At 32.7% G+C, this 16,976-nt stretch overlaps 1 protein-coding gene across 6 annotated transcripts; it reads left to right on the top strand.

The window, feature by feature from the left end:
• The first annotated feature begins 354 nt into the window (after positions 1–354).
• Positions 355–6,935, top strand: LOC115987742 (methyl-CpG-binding domain-containing protein 7-like). Of its 6 annotated transcripts, none has more exons than XM_031111364.1 (4): positions 355–721; positions 2,440–2,562; positions 3,654–3,767; positions 5,885–6,935. In XM_031111364.1, exons 1-4 carry the CDS (start codon positions 533–535, stop codon positions 5,906–5,908), a joined length of 450 nt encoding a protein of 149 aa, XP_030967224.1. In that variant the 5' UTR covers positions 355–532; the 3' UTR covers positions 5,909–6,935. The 6 variants fall into 6 exon arrangements, with proteins under 6 accessions (XP_030967224.1, XP_030967197.1, XP_030967206.1 ...); XM_031111337.1 differs by having other exon boundaries at positions 6,503–6,925; XM_031111346.1 differs by having other exon boundaries at positions 6,542–6,925.
• Positions 6,936–16,976: the final 10,041 nt, after the last annotated feature.

The raw sequence follows: 16,976 nt of genomic DNA on the forward strand, positions 1-16,976 counted from the left end.
TGTATTCAAGATTTTTAAAAAAATATTCAATTTGATCTCTAAGCACAAACAACACTTACATCATTTGAAAGTTACTAGTCCCAAACTTCTTATTTCACTAAAATCCATGGTTTAAAAATACTACTGTGACTTTTTGCCCAAAAACACTAAACCAAATTTCAAAAGTAATTTTGTATTCTACTCTAAAAAAATCAAATATATATATATATATATATATATATATATATATTTTGTGGTATTAATCACCATTCCTTTATTTGAAAAATATGTGAAATGGTTTTGTTTTATGAGAGGGTATAAATAAAGGCTTTTACATCATCTGTTATTAAATTTAATCTTTTTATTAAGGAGGAAAGCGGTGAAAACGACACCATTTGAACACCCGAAATCACAGCTTTTCCGTGGAGACTCGAATTAACATATACAGTATCAGTGACACACTGACACTGTCGAGTCGTGTTTTTACTTTTTAGAAGAGGCGGAAACGGTGACCGCCACGCCAGGGCAGCTAAAGTGACAGCATTCCCCCAAAATGAGGGGCAAATCGTCACCGTCGACGCTGACTCCACTGCAAATGCTGAGCCCACCCGAACCGAAATCAGATTCTGCCAAAAGGGAATTGCAGATTGTCTCCACGTCACCCTTCAGACTTCCCGATGATTGGTTCGTTGAGTTTAAGACCCGTCGCAATAACACCGCCTCCCCTGGCCGTGTCGACAAGGTACTCTCTCTCTCTCTCTCTCTCTCACATTTATTTATTTTTTATTAATATAGGGTTTATTTAGCTTTGTGCTTGTTGGAATTGCTTGCAATTGTTAAGGTATGATTAACATGCATATTGATTGAGTGTATTTGGGATATTTTAGTTAAGTGCAATTGTATGATGTTTTCAAGTTCGAATTTTACTTAACTTATTTCAATTCTTAAAATATTTATACAGTTAATTGAAAACAATTAACAATGTACAATAATATAATAGTACATAACCATGATAGTTATATCAAATGATGTATATTGTTCAATCAAGATACATCTAAAAATCGGAGACCAGAAGGCACAAGAGTAGTAAATTAGTCTTGTTTGTGTCTTTTGACATGTAATTTCAAAAATTGTTTATGAAATACACCACCTGAAGAATAGTGGTTGTATAGTACATTATGGTCCATGTCATTTCTTTCAAGATCAAGCAATTAATTTTAATGATTTGTATCTTTTTTAGCAATAAAATAAGAAAGTGCGCCTAGGCGTGCTTTGTGCTTCTTCAAAAAGTGTGCTTCATAAAATGAGCTTTTCTTGGCCAAGTGAAGCACTCAAACCTTGGGGCTTTGAGCTTTGAGCATTAAGCAAGCCTAAGCGCTCTTTTAACAACATTGAATAGAAGTTTACCATATATTTGAGTATACCCAAAATTAGTCCATCATAGATATTGGAAAATACCTTTTTTATGTTAAGACTTAAGAGCCCAATTGCTCGTAGATCTTTTTATTTTAAAATTTTAATGAAAGCACAAGAGATATAAATACTGATTGAAAATTGTTGTTGTGTGTGTTATTTGTATATCATCATCAACATCATCATTACAAAAGTACATTATATTTTTGTACATTAGAAAGTGCTTGCATTCAACTTTTGCTAGAACCAATACTTTTTAATTCATTGCCACATCTTTATGATTATTTTTTTTTAAGTGGTACATCGTCCTGATTTCATTTAACATGTTAAATTATTGAGGTATTATAAAATCTAACAGTACTCATCATTAGCTCAACTGGTACTTCTTTCTCTCATAATTATGGGATGGAAGTGAAGTCGTAGGTTCAAGACCCTTTGGGTGCGTGGTAATTGTAACTTTTTTTTTTAATGATAAGTAATTGTAATTTATTAAAATTGGAAAAGCGTATGCAGGAAGAGATTTGAAAAATAGAAAAAAAGGAAAGCTAAAAATTAGTGATACAAGTGCAAAGTGTCTAAAAACTCCATCAGAGAAAAGGTTGAGATGGTGGAAGAGTGTATCGCCCATTTGAAGAGAGTTAGTAAGCATAACTTACCAATAATAAAAATCTAACATACTTCTGATATTCTAGCTGTTATTTTCTTTCAAAACAACTTTTAAGACCCATATTGTTTGAACAAGGCATCCGCTGTGATGACAGTTCTTCTGCCATATATCATATGGTGTTATTTTCTAGCTGTCTGCAATGATATAGAACCTGCAGATATCATGACAACCTAAATCTGCATGTATTTTTTTTTCCCTCTCTCTCTCTCTCTCTAAAATGAGATTTTTGCAACTCTGGTCATTGTTATTATCCCCATCCCCTGGCCCATCCCATCCCTTGGGGATAGGAATGTGTCTCTTAATTTTGAAAGTTGAATATTAGGGCTGTTTTCTTTGGAAGTTCTTTAACTAAAATTGATAATGCGTCAGATATTGCGCAGTATTATCATGAGCCTGGGACTGGACGGATGTTTCGTTCTCTGATAGCTGTTAAGAGATATCTAACAGAAGAGAATCAATACACACCTACACCTGAGACAGTGAAAGCAGGAAATGAAAATACTGTGAGTTCTAAAAGTTACTTTACTTAGCAGATATGGATAAACAAGAATTCTGTTAATAAAAGGACCTTAAATTTGGTTGATTTTTTGCTTTGAGGATATTGTGGGTTTTTATTTTTTGAACTTTTGGTTGAAACTTGCTCACTCCAGATAAAAAAATATCACTATTGTAAATGCAGGAAATGTACGTGCTCATCTTTCTGTCCAGGAAAAACAAAACTATATTTGATCATTAGTTTAGCATATAAAGTACATGAAGATGGGGCTTTACTTCTTTTGTTTCTGGTAAAATGCTCTTAAGTATATTACAAGCCAAGGGAATTGTTGGTGAAAAAAGATTGTTTTTTTGATAATTATATGACTTACACACCCATACAAGATTGGAAATTTGAATTCATGCTTCACCCCTTTCTTAGGGAGGGAGAGGAGATGCCTCCTACTTTTTCTTAAATCCGTAACCCACTCTTGTGCTATACTAATTACTAAATTTTACTTGAGCTATTTAGTGTAGTGGTGTAGGCACAGAATTTGTTTGAAAGGGCAGGATGGCTTGAGGGGTCTATCATGATCATAAACAATAATAAACTTGTGACTCACCATAGAATGAGTTTCATTCAATACATCTAATATGTTGATATGTAACCTGATTTGATGTTTCTAAGCACTGGACCCATTTTTCCAAAATATAGTCCGAAGCAGCTAACTTTCCCTTTTATCTTGTTTCTTTCTTCTTTTGCCATGGTTTTACCCAATTTAATATGATTATAAAGTAAGTCCGTTCATGTTATGCATTTGAATTTCTACTGTTAAGCTTAATGGCTAGAACTGGGGAGCATAATTGAAGGGCATGAACTCTAAAACAGATTAAAATTGTTCGAACATTAACCAACTGGGTCCCTTTCAATCCCTAGGCACCCATAGCAGTTAGGGTGTGGGAGACTAGCAAGTTCAAACATTCTTTAAGTCAGATAGGTTATTATTATCATTTTGGGGGTTGGGGGGGGGGGGGGGGAAGGATTGGTAAAAACAGAAAGGCTTAAAGTGCCCAAATTATGAAGGTAAATTCCTCAATAATAATGCTGAAGCTGCTGCAGATGCAAATCGTGGTCTGCGCCATCAAGAGCACCTCACACTTTAGGCTGCCTGATGATTGGGTCATTGAAGAAAAGCCCCGTAGCAATGCCAACTATGCTGGTATCATTGACAAGGTACTTTTATGTATGTATTAATGTACACTTATTTATCTATAAGGTAAATGATATGCTTTATGTCTTAGCAAAATGCTTTATATATATATGTTATAATTTTGTTACTACAGAATTCTGGATATGGGTTAATTTTTGGTCACTTCACTTTTCACTGACCTTATATGACCATTTGAGGGGAATTTAGTATTGGCATTGGAAAAACTTTTGTTTGCTTAAAGTGTCTAGTGATGAAAAAATTTGTCAAAATTCACATTTAGTAAAATATATATATATATATAAATATATATATATATATATATATATTGAGTGAAATTGTAGTCATTGTTTATAACAAAGTTTGTATATATACAAACTTTGTCATATAAGAATCCTTTTTTTTTTCTTTTAATACCCTTACCTTAAGTAATACCCTTACCTTAACGGTATTTACTCAATTGCCAATAAATAACACCATTTTTTTTTTATAAAAAAAAAAAAAAAAAAAAAAAAGTGACTATTAAGCCAATTTTCCTTTAGGTAAATTAGGACATTCACATTAATTCGTGCAAAAATTTCTGTATATTTTAGTATAAGAACTTACTTCTTTTTTTTTACACAACCACTTTTCAAAAACACCCATATTAGATTATTTATTCTAAATTATATTCACTAAAAATAATCATTCTTCATTATTTTATTATTATTATCTTCATAAAATGAGAGAGAGAGGAATTTGATAAGACAAATTGTGAGAGTTTTTTTTTTTTTTTAAATGATATACAAAGCTACATTAACTATGTATATATACACGGTTACTATAGCAATTTTGTAAATTTGCACTTCTTTAGCTTGATTGATGTGGGTGATTTTAGAACTTGAATGTGTAAATTTGACATATTTTTCTATCATACAATTATCAATGCAGATGCTCTTAGACACGATGAATTTGGGTTTCATAATGGAACGTAAAAGAATGGTATTAAATTATTGTAACAATATATGCACCCAATAAATGGAAGTTGTTGAGTTACATGAATAAAAAAACTTTAGATAAATTATACCAAAGTTAAAATTAAAAAAAAAAAAGTATAGTAAATTTGAAGTTTTATAAAATGACACTCCCACCAAATATTTCAATAATTTATACTTATTTATATATTATATAAATATAACAAATAAGTTCATGTTGTCTTGCAACTTCTTTAACATAGTATTCCTTTTTGAAAAGAAAAAATTCTTAACTAAATTATGAATAAAATGACACCTTTCTCTTAAGCTTGAAGTTTGTGCACAAATTGTTAGGCTTTGTGGAGCTTAGTTGTGTTTGGTGATTAGGGTCTGTTGTTGTCTTTTTTTTTTAGAGAGAAAAACTATACTGCCACACTCTGTAATTTTTTTCTGATAATAGTGAAATCCCTTTAACTTCGAACGTAAGCAAATTGCCGAGCCATGTAAATATTGTCTTGTGCGTGTGATTTTTATTTTTGCGTGTGTTTTCTCTATTTTTGTTTCTCACAGGTTGGGAATTTCGGGTTAATTCCCTACACAAATGGCACTTCTCTTGTAAATGACTACAAAATTTATTTATTTATTTATTATTTTTTTAATGAATGAATAAGAATCTTTTAAGAATGGACTTTTCCATTCCATCCATTGGCACTTGAGGACATGAATTATCTATTGCATTACCTTAAGAGATGAGTGTTATTTCTTGAAAAGTTTAAGAGGTGCTGTTGGATGAAACCTTATCGGAGCAATTTTTATGTTTTGGTTAGTGTCTATATTTTCACCAGAATACATTTTAGTCTTCTAACTTTGTTTTTGTTCTTTTCAGTCTATTAAGTTTTAAGTTTCTTCAATTAAAGTCTTTTTGTCAACTTCCATTAAATTTATTTTTAAAATAATTTTGGAAACTTTTTTTTCTATCATTAATTAGATTTTGTTTAATTTAAAATTTTTGAAGGAAAAAAAATAAAAATTTAGACAATTAATCGCAACACTTAACGAAAGTTAATGAAGAAGTCTTAATTGAATAGACTTAAAACTTAGAAGATTGAAATGAAAAAATAAAATAAAGTTAAAAAACTGAGATAAATTTTGCATTTTAGCCTATTTATTATTGTCTTAATTTTGTTAAGGTTGATCCTATTGCTGCGATTTGAAAGCGGTGGAGACTGGAGAGGGTTCTACTTTTTGCTGATAAGCGCGTGGATGGTTAAAAGTCATTCTATTTTTTATTATTATTATTTTTTGATAGTTAATTGAATGTTTAGTATGAAAGCAAGCAAGAAGTGAGTAAGCAAATTAGATTATTTAATTAAGTAAAAAAGATACATCTGGAGGAAACGTGAGTGGCCCAGATTCAAAACTAAGTTGGTGTGTCTTACAGACTAGTATGCATATGTGCTTACGCGCTCAATACTAATTCAAAGTGTAACTATATAACCTTCCTATTTTCACACCCATCAGTAGATTAAGCATTAATTCTTGGGGTTCTAGATGCCTCTGTACCTAGCTAGCTCAAAAGTCAAAACAAACGTTCTTTATGTGTCAAAAGTTTCCAAGTAGATAGATGTATCTATCCAAATTATCAAAGAATATTCAATAGTGATTAATAATGAAATGAGCTTCATCTGTATGTTACTTTGAATGCGTGAATTCCACTGCCCTTCCGTATGGAATCTTGTGTCAAAGCGTACGGTTTATCCAAATAGAGAAACATCTCTTGCTATTGGACTTTTTTTTTTTTTTTGAAGTGGAAGAAAATATCATTAAAACCTGAAAGGAATACACAGCAGGGCAGTAGGCCAAATACAACACCACAGAGCAACAAACACAGCAGGCCAACAACAACACAACAGAGGGACAATCACAGCAGGGCATTAAGCCAAATACAACAAGCCATTTTGGACTATCACAGACACAGCAGGGGGGGAAACCCCATACCACAAGCATGAAGATTCACCACACCGCGCCAGCTGAGCAAGCTCATGCGCTACAACATTAAAAGCTCTATTTACATGCTTAAAAGAACAGAACTCAAAGGATTCACGCATGAGCTGAATTCCTTGTAATCTATGGCCTAACTCATTTCCTGTAGAGTTGAGGATGTTAACTTTGAATTTTAATATTTCTACTTGGAGAAGGGGCTATTTGGTTGGCTTTTCTTCTTCTTCTTTATTTTTTTTATTTTTTTATTTTAACTAGAAAGAATAAGCAGACACAAGGAAATTTCTCATGTACTTTCTGCTATAATACATGGCTAATCATTGGTCAAGATGCCACTATTATGAAAGGGAAAGTTCTTATGACTCTCCAAAAAAAAAAAAGATAAAACTTTAAAAAACCATTATTTATAAAATTTATTTTAATATTTTTATTTGTCACTAGTAGATTAAAAAATAAAATAGGATGATTAAATCTAAATTATCCTAAGTTAGGAGTACAACGACTATAACACATAAAATGTGAGTCACTAATTCCAATCTCCTCTCGTTTCCCTTCCTTTCGAGATCAAAACTTACTTTATTACTTTACATGCTCATGTTCAAAGGCTTTTTTGAAATAAAAAATATAATGTATTATTTGAGTTGTAACCATAAACAATTATAGTTTAACGCTTTGTTTGTTTTATTGTAAAATATTTTATGGAAAACATTTACAGCATTTTATCATGTTTGATTCATTGTAAAATTTGGTCAAAATTGAAATCTTTTCCATTGATCGTAAATTTCTTTGTGTTGTAAAACGCTTTACTTCAAAAAACTTGGCAAAATATTTTACAAAAACGCATAGTGACTTCTCCTCTCCCCCCACTCCCGCCATCTAGTGGTTGGGTCATTGGTTTGGCGCACTGGCAGTCCGCCAACCCCGGTGGTTGAGCTGTTGGTTTTAGTGGTTTGTGTTTGAAAATTTTAACATATCCCCCACCAAACATCTAGAAATATTTTCAAAAAATTGAAAGCATTGTTGCACAAAATAAACGAAGTGTAAGTGTAAAATATGTTTTCTAATTTTATGGATTTTGAATTTTAAATTTATCAATTTATCTTTATAGCCTTATTTTGTCTAATTGTTAAATCATTTTCAATTAGATAATAAAATTATTTTTAAAAGTATAGAAAAATGGGCTCTAAATAATTTAAATACAAACCTACCTTAAAAAATATATACTTTAATGGCTTTTGAAAAAATACTTCAATTATAAAACATGAAGAAATGTAGCAATGCAAAGGAGAACTCTGCCCATCCATATCTACTGCTAGACAAATGGAGTGGCAGATAATCAAAAAAAAAAAAAAAGGATGCTCACAAGTGCAGCGGGAAGTTCTATATTATAATTGCCCCACCTTTTTTTATTACCACCTTCTTTTGGGATACGATGGGAGCTCGCCGCCCTAGAAAATAATATATTTTTGCTTATGAATGATATATATACAACTTATAAGTCAAGGCTGGGAGCTCGCCGCCCATATGTATCCATATGTACTGCGTGGTGTGTTGGTAGGAGTTTCGGACTGTATCACATTTGTAGGTTTAGAAGTTGCATTGTTCAAGCCGTGCGCTTCGTAAAAATATTGTGCCGCGCCGTGGATAGTCCTAATGCACCTAAAAGTGCCCCACGCCATGAGTTCTACTGGTTCAAGTGGATCGGGTCAATGATCACATGCATAGACCTTTTTTTTGTGCATAAAAAAAAAGTTGTAGTTTGTCTATTTGTGTATTATATATGTCTAGTATGTTGTTATGAACAATATCCATGTAATCGGTGTATACTTATCAATCTAAGTCTTGTTTTATGCAAAAATAATGGTCATGAGAGTTGTAGCTTAATTGTTTGGCATTTTTAAATATTTTTAACTAAGATATTCATGGTTCAAATTCTCCTCACTCTCATTGTAACTATTGAAAAAAATGTTAATGTTCTTTTAAGAAAATATTTTTGCCCTTATTTATAAAAAGGAAAAAGGAAAAAAAAATGGATATTTACTTTTAATAAAAATAAATAGAAAAAAGTGTGGAAAGTATACCATCTAAAATGGCTAATGGTTAATGCACAAGTGACATACAAAATAATAGTTTTCCTCCGTATACTGACTTTTGTGCTGGCTTATCACGACCAAAAGACTAATTACACTGTTTTGGATCGGGAAAGCTCTTGTGACTTTCGAGTTACTTGCAAAGTTAGTTAGGCAATCATATAAACTTGGATGTGAAGTTTTTTTGTTTAAAGGCCAAATCATATATTTTTATGTATATATAAGAATCTCTTTAGTCTTTACTCAACTTAAAATATAGAGCTGAGAAGAATGGAAGTGATGGAACTAATACAAATCAAAACACACTTGCCTGCCGTCAACAACTGTTTGTTGGAAGTCTTCTATTTCCCATTTGCTCTTATTTGGCGAACTTTTTTTAAAAAAGAAAAAAATTTCTGAGAACCTGAACATTGCACGACTCTCATAGAATAATACTCCTAGTTTCTTCCGTACCATGACTTTTACATAGTTTTGAACTCCTCACAAAGTACGGCCAAGACAAGAATATTGGGGCCGTTTGGTATGTGTGTCTAAACAACAGTTTTCAATTTTTATGAAAATATGTTTGGATGAAAAAGTATATAGAAATGCGTATAATATTGTTTGAAAACTGAAAACATGTGTTTAAAATTATGTACCAAACAATCTCTCAAAACTTTGGATAGTTTTTTACAATTCTGGATAATAATTCAAATGATTCTAGAAGTCCACCTTCAATATATGAATACATTTCAGATATATACATACACAATGACAGAATAAATCTCGCCTTAATTTTATCTGGACAGAAAACTTAATCATGATTTATGACCATAATAATTTTATTATTATTAAGGCCTTGACTTATAGGTTGTATATATATGGGCTGTACTTTTTTTTTTTATTTAATAATGTACATGATGTAAATAGAAATATTTACTACTGGATTAATTGTATTCAGGCTACAATCATGGTAAAGATTGTCGTTTTTAGTCATGTTAAGTAAGTAACAAAGAGAATATTAAAAAAAAGTAAGTAACAAAAAGATTTGAGTAAATGAAACTCATTAATGTAAACCTAAAATTTGAAGAACTCATAAAAAGTTCTGTAAAGTTGATTATTAAAATTTTAGAATTGTTCATTTAAATTTATTTCGAACATGAGTTGAGATCAAGTTCATCAACAAATTATATTATTTGTTTAAGTTTTTTTTTTAATTAATTAATTTATTTATCAAACAAGCTCAAGGTTGGTTGTGAGTTCCAGTTAACTCAATTAGTAAAATCTCTGATGGTTCAATAAGAGATCTCAGGTTTAATCTCCGTCCACACCAAAAACAGATCGGTGTCTTGGTCTAATGATAAAGAGTTATTATCAAGATCGGTGTCTTGGTTGAAACTCTCACTTAAAATAAATAAATAAATAAATAAATAAAATAAAATATGTTAGGAACCTAGTGATTCCTAATGGGGATGGATAGAAATTGTAGGGGAATTGATGAGAATTGTAGGAAAATTGACTTAATTCAAGATACTCACCCTCCATAAAGAAATTTTAAGAGAGAGAGAGAGAGAGAGAGAGAGAGAGAGAGAGAGAATGCACTAAGCAATGAATATTCTTCAATAATATCTAATGTTGAATTACAATCAAGTATTTATAAGAGACTTGTTCTAATGTCATTGGCCCACATGGCTCAAGATAATTGGCTAGTTAATTCAATATGTGTTCTATGAATTAAGCTATGTGTTAAATGCATTCTCCAAAAAAAAAAAAAAAAGCCATGTGTTAAATGAGCTACATGTGCTCAAGTCCTAACTAACACTTCATAATCTCAACTAACTAGCTAACTACCTAACTAAAGGGATTACACCAATTATTTCATATTACTAGCATTTCCCTCCCCTTGAAAACACCTTGCCCACAAGGTGTTGTTGTGAACTAACACCTTCATGAGGGAAAACCGGCCACTAACCCAATACTCCAAAGTATCTTGAATATTGAACATGCCAACTACTTCCAAGCACCTTTTCACAGCCCATAACTTGAGCAAGTAGATTGCATCATTAACTAAATTAGCAAAAGAGCACAAAGAAATCTTTATGTCGTGACCTTTCTTGCTATCAAATATCAAGTCATTGACCATAAACTTCCAAACAAATGACCACCCATGCAACTCACATGGGTAAGGAGATGATTGTCCACAAACTGCAAATAATGCAATAAATGGATCCAACTGATCACATTTTCAAGAAGCTTATATTAAGGATAGAGAGAATTTCTTGAGAGCGATTCCTATATCTTCACAACCTTTAAGATCCCAACTCACACCCAAGTCTTTATAAAAATTATGATCAGCTCAATTATGGAACCCATCATTTATCCCACCGCAACCACCATGAAAAGAATCATCTAGTTCAAATTCAATTGCATTGCCACCAATGTTAGTGGTTGTTAATTTCATGCCTTCATTCTTGATTACATGAGCAGCCCCATTTATTGAAGTATGAGTTTGGCCACAATCAAACACCATTGGATCACTTGTATTCACACCAACAGCAACAACTTCATGCGTTGTAGATTCTTGGATCATCATCACCTTCTTTATTGGTTCTTTGGACTTAACTTCAAGGGTAGCGTGTACATGGATATCATCATCCACTTTGACACAAATATCAATGTTCTGGCTTGTAACAACAGTAGTAGATTCTTGGAACTTGATTTGTTCTTCGAGTTCCATCGAATCAAGAGATTGTAACTCCTCTTCTATCATGTTCTCAAGATCCTCTTGCAATCTTGAGAGCTCTTCTTTCATGGCCTTTTTAGATTCAACCAAGGCCTTGACCTTTTCTGAAATATTCTTGACATTCTTTGAAACTTTGTTTACCATTTGCTGTATTTCTTTCAAAAGTTTTCTCCCATCACCATTGCTTGTCTCAAGATCGACAGCTTTGATACCACTTGTTAGTGGTTCCTAATGGGGATGGATAGAAATTGTAGGGGAATTGATGGGAATTGTAGGAAAATTGACTTAATTCAAGGTACTCACCCTCCATAGAGAAATATTAAGAGAGAGAGAGAGAGAGAGGGAGAGAGAATGCACTAAGCAATGAGTTTTCTTCAATGATATCTAATGTTGAATTACAATCAAGTATTTATAGTAGACTAGCTCTAATGTCATTGGCCCATATGGCTCAAGATAATTGACTAGTTAATTCAACATATGTTCTATGAATTAAGCCATGTGTTGAATGAGCTACATGTGCTCAAATCCTAACTAACACTTCCTAATCTCAACTAACTAGCTAACTACCTAACTAGAAGGATTACAACAATTATTTCATATTCCTAACATTATGTTATGATCCTAGTGTTCCACATTGGTTAAGTGTAAACCATATATTTATAAGCTCTTGGACACCCTCCCTTTGTAAACCAATTTTCTAGGGTGAGTTCTACCCATGGGTTGTAACATTTGGTATCAGAGCCAACCATCACCTCGATTAATTGAGTATAGCTCATTGAGTATGGGATCAAATGAGTTGCGGCTTTGTGGTCGAATCCTAGAAGGGGCGACCTAAAGGCTGGATTAAAATTACTGATAGTTGAGTGGAGCCACCAAAAAGAGAAAGGGCTACCAATGGGTCAATGTCGCTAGAGTGAGCCGTTGTGGAGGTCGGCTGCGGAGCGTGGTGGTATGTTATGATCTAAGTGTCCCACATTGGTTAAGTGTAAGCTTAACCATGTGTTTATAAGCTCTTGGGCACCCTCCCCTTGTAAGCCGATTTTCAAGGGTGAGTTCTACCCATGAGTTTGTAACAGGCTCGAGGTTGGTTTCTCAAAAAAAAAGAAAAGCTCAAGGTTCTAGTTTGTTCACAAGTTACCTTTTTTTTAGAACATTATTCACAAGTCACTTGATTAACTTGGTTCAAACACCATCTCTCCATTACCCACTATTTATTTTTTTTTGTTGAGAACCTACTATCGATCTTATCTATATAAAAAAGTTACTTTAATTATTAGCTTTTTCTTTCCATATATAGTAATTAATACAAAAAATAAAATTTTAATCCATTCACAAATCTATACTAATAATTAAAAAATAATTTTGAGTTTTATATTGTTTGAGTTAATTAGATAAACATTTACCAGGTTTGTATGGTTAAAAATTATATTTAATCTTTTAATATAAATGGACTATTTATATTATTAGTAAATTACAAATGAAAATTTAATATCTTATGAACTTGTCTACAAAGTTACACAATCCAATATCAAATCATCATGTTTATATTTTTATAAATGTATACATTCAAATATATAATACTTAAATCGAGCCTTGTATTGGTGAGCTTGTTCACAAAGACGTTATTTTGTTTGAGCTTAACTCATTTATATTAGTTGAGCTTAAATTTGGGGCTTAAGCTTGGCTCCTTTTCTAAGAAAATAAACAATTTCTTTCCCCAAGTTGGGTCTAAATGTTTATAATAAGCTTAGTTTATTTACAATCTTACTCAGAAATACATTTTTAATGACTATACTAAAATACGCCTAAAACCAATTGCAAGAAGGAGATGACTTCAATCCTTCATTCTTGATTTGAATGTATACATAGAGGGGAAAGGATAAAAATTGATGATGCCAAAATCTTCAATAATTCACTCATCTAAATCTTTAGATATGCCAAAAAGAGAAAAGCTATTGAAGTGACCACCATGGTGTGCCCCAATAGGGGAGTCTTCGATACTTAAGTTAGCATTTATGTATTTTTCTTTAAAGAAGTGCTACGTCTACAATATTTTCATAATACTTTCACAATAAATCCTAGGTGGTAGATTGTTATAGGTTTTTAATTTGAATCCATCATTGAAATTGTAGGGTCAAGTTTTTCAAGCCAGGCCCAAAATGAATGGGACCTTAGGCCTTGAGCCCGGTACAATGAATTTGTAGAGAATGGGCCAAAGAGCTAGGCATTAGCGTATGAACAACGGTCATCATGGCGCTCTTTACAATCAAATTGAGGCGAACGGATTCATCAGAGAGGACTGGTCCTTGCCACAGTCTGGGAAGCCTTTTTTGATGCTTCTCGTGTGCTGGGGGTCCCCCCCCCCCTTTCTTTGTCTCTCTTTACTCCATTTTTATGGTCATTTCCTTCCTCCTGAATGGGGCCCCCTAGAGTAGGTACTTGTCCCATCAGCCATTTCCTCTAGTGGTTGAGAGTGGTTGTAAGGAAAGAGAAGTATGGTCGTGTCAGGCGCATGGCACTAAATGCGATAATGGCATCCTTTCCTTTAAACACTTTCGTTGTCCTTTCTTGCTTTAGTACTCTTCCTACTCCGTGGGATGATAGAGAGTGTCACTGCTAGTGACAGGCTACTTCTCCCATCCTCGGCTACAATGTGCCAAGGAGGGCTCTCCCCGTGGCCGAGGAAGGGCTTTTTCCCTTGGGCTGGGCCTTTGGCCCAATATAAATATCGACATGGGCCTATTGGTCTTTTACCCCCCCACAGAAATTATTTTCTTGCTCACCAATAACAGCCTATAACAACCTAACACATATGATTTGTTGTAAAAATGTTATAGACGTAACATTTATCTTTTAATTTTCTTATGGAAATAGAACTTTTAGGCTTTTTTTTTTTTCCTACCTATTTGTAGTTACCCTTTCTCAATGTATAGGAGTGGTGGTGTAAACAATTGCCTTGATTGGAGCCATTATCTTCATTATGGCCATAATGGCCCATGATGAGGGGAATAATGGCCTCCATTATGGATTCAATAAGAATTTCCTTAATTGTGAGTTGTGAGTGAGATTTTAGGCAATAAATTACTCCTAATTATAAGAGTTGCTTGGTTTTTCTCATACCTATAAAAAAAAAAAAATAAACCTCACATTTCTTTAAATGAAAAAAAAAAAAAAAAAAACTCTCACATGTTACTTTTGCTCATATATAGAGCCTATGATATTCAGCACTATCTTTTAGAAATTTAGAAATGTTTTATTTCGTTTTATATCAGTCGAAAATTTTAAATTATGATTCAAAAAGCAATAACAATTCTTTTGGATAGAAGTATTCAAAGAAAATGATTAGGATTTGGGTTGTTGAAAATTAGAAATGGTTTGTATAGATTTTGAATGTGTGTGTATATATTAATAACAACTGGGTTTTTAGCTTTATTTTTTTGATACAAGATAGAAATTCTACTCTGCTCTAATCTAAGTGTATACGTGTGTGATACTCCTCCTGGAGACTTGAAACTCGTCCCTTGCCCCCCACACCCCACAAGCATTTATACTTGTGGAGTGACCATCGCACTAAGGAATTTTAGCTTTATTAATAGGCGAAAACCACCTTTTCGTCCCTATATTTTCACGCGATTCCCACTTTGGTCCCTATCTTTTATTTTCACCGCTTTTAGTCCCTATTTAGAAAAACGTCATCCATGTTAGTCCTTTTCGTCAATGCCCTAACGGCAAAGTCCTACGTGACAGACAAAACTATTAAAATAATAATAATAATTTTTATTTTAACATTAAAAAATGCCACGTCGGCATCTAAATTAAAAAAAATAATTTATTAATTTTATTAAATTAATTAAAAACAGAAATAAAAACTAAAAATTATATTAATTGAGATCTAAGTGTGTTTTGAACAAGAATATAAACCTAGATAAAAAAACACAAAATTAAAATCCAAAAATCACAAACCCAGAAACATAAACACAAACCCAACAACAGATCTTCCTTGTCAACCAAACACAAAAGCAACAATCACAAACCCAACAAAGAACACACAAACACAAAGAAAAATGGCACTTGATTATTACCTTTAAGAAAATCGTCTTCTGAGGAGAAATCTTCAATGTCATCGTCAATGGCACGAGGCGACAGCATTTTGGTGGTTAGGGTGGTGGTGGGACCTCGCTTGAGGCGCTTGAGGATCCGAGGCGGTTCAAGCTAGGATTTAGGATTCAAATCCATGACCTCAGGTCCTAAATCTTCATCATGGGGAGCCGGTGTTTGGGTCGGGTGTTTGTCTGGAGCTATTTGGGGCTCTGAATCGAGACCCAGATCGAGTCCTAGGGAGAACGAGGGAGGTTCGTATCCCGCCATGAAAGAAATAGGAAGAAGAGCTCAATTTTGAATTTGGGGGAAATTATTTTGGAAAGCTCAGAAGGAAAAATCTTGTTAAAAAAAAAAAAATCTTGTATGCCCAGCCTTTCGTGAGACCCATTTCTCACTATACGTTTAATAGGTTTGTGTTTGTATTCTTAATGATGTTTGAGTTTGTGTTTGGTTGACAAGAAAAATGAGTTGCTGGGTTTGTGTTTGTTGCTTTTTTGTTTGGTTGACAAGGAAGACCTATTGCTGGGTTTGTGTTTGTGTTTTTGGCTTTGTGATTTTTAAATTTTAATTTTGTGTTCTTAGATCTAGATTTGTGTTCTTGTTGTTCTTGTTCAAGACATACTTAGATCTAAATTAATGTAATTTTTGGTTTTTATTTCTGTTTTTAATTTTTTTATTTAGTTAAAATTAATAAATTAATTTTTTTAATTTAGATGCTGACGTGGCATTTTTTAATTTCAAAATAAATTTTTTATTATTATTTTAATAATTCTGTTTGCCACGTATGACTTTACCATTAGGGCACTGACGGAAAGGACTAAAATGAATGGCGTTTTTCTAAATAGGGACTAAAAGCGGTGAAAATAAAAGATATGGACCAAAGTAGAAATCGCGTGAAAATGTAGGGACTAAAAGGTGATTTTCACCTTATTAATATTAATATGTGTATTTGTGATGACAATAAATTGACAAAATCCTCAGTTCTCAAATTATATAATTATGTTATTAAAATTCATATAAAAAAAATTAATATTAGTAATTGTATTCAAATATATGGAGTTTGAATCCTCAAATAAATTAATTTTGAAATGACAATAACGTGACGTACCTCCAGTAAAAGTTGTACTGCTACTATTTAGTCATGCTTTTCTAATTTTTTTTTAGGGATAATTACACAGTGCCCACCTGTGGTTTACCCCTAATTCTAAGTGCCTACCTGTGGTTCAAATTTTGACACTTTGCCCACCTGTGATTATCACCGTTTATGTGCCGTGTGCCCACATCTCTCCTCACCGTTACTCTAACATAGGAAATAGGTGAAAAGTCACTCCCATCCAGATCAAAACACTCACTTTTCCAAAAACCATT

Source organism: Quercus lobata, chromosome 1 (assembly GCF_001633185.2).
Source record: "Quercus lobata isolate SW786 chromosome 1, ValleyOak3.0 Primary Assembly, whole genome shotgun sequence".
NCBI classification, from domain to species: domain Eukaryota; kingdom Viridiplantae; phylum Streptophyta; class Magnoliopsida; order Fagales; family Fagaceae; genus Quercus; species Quercus lobata.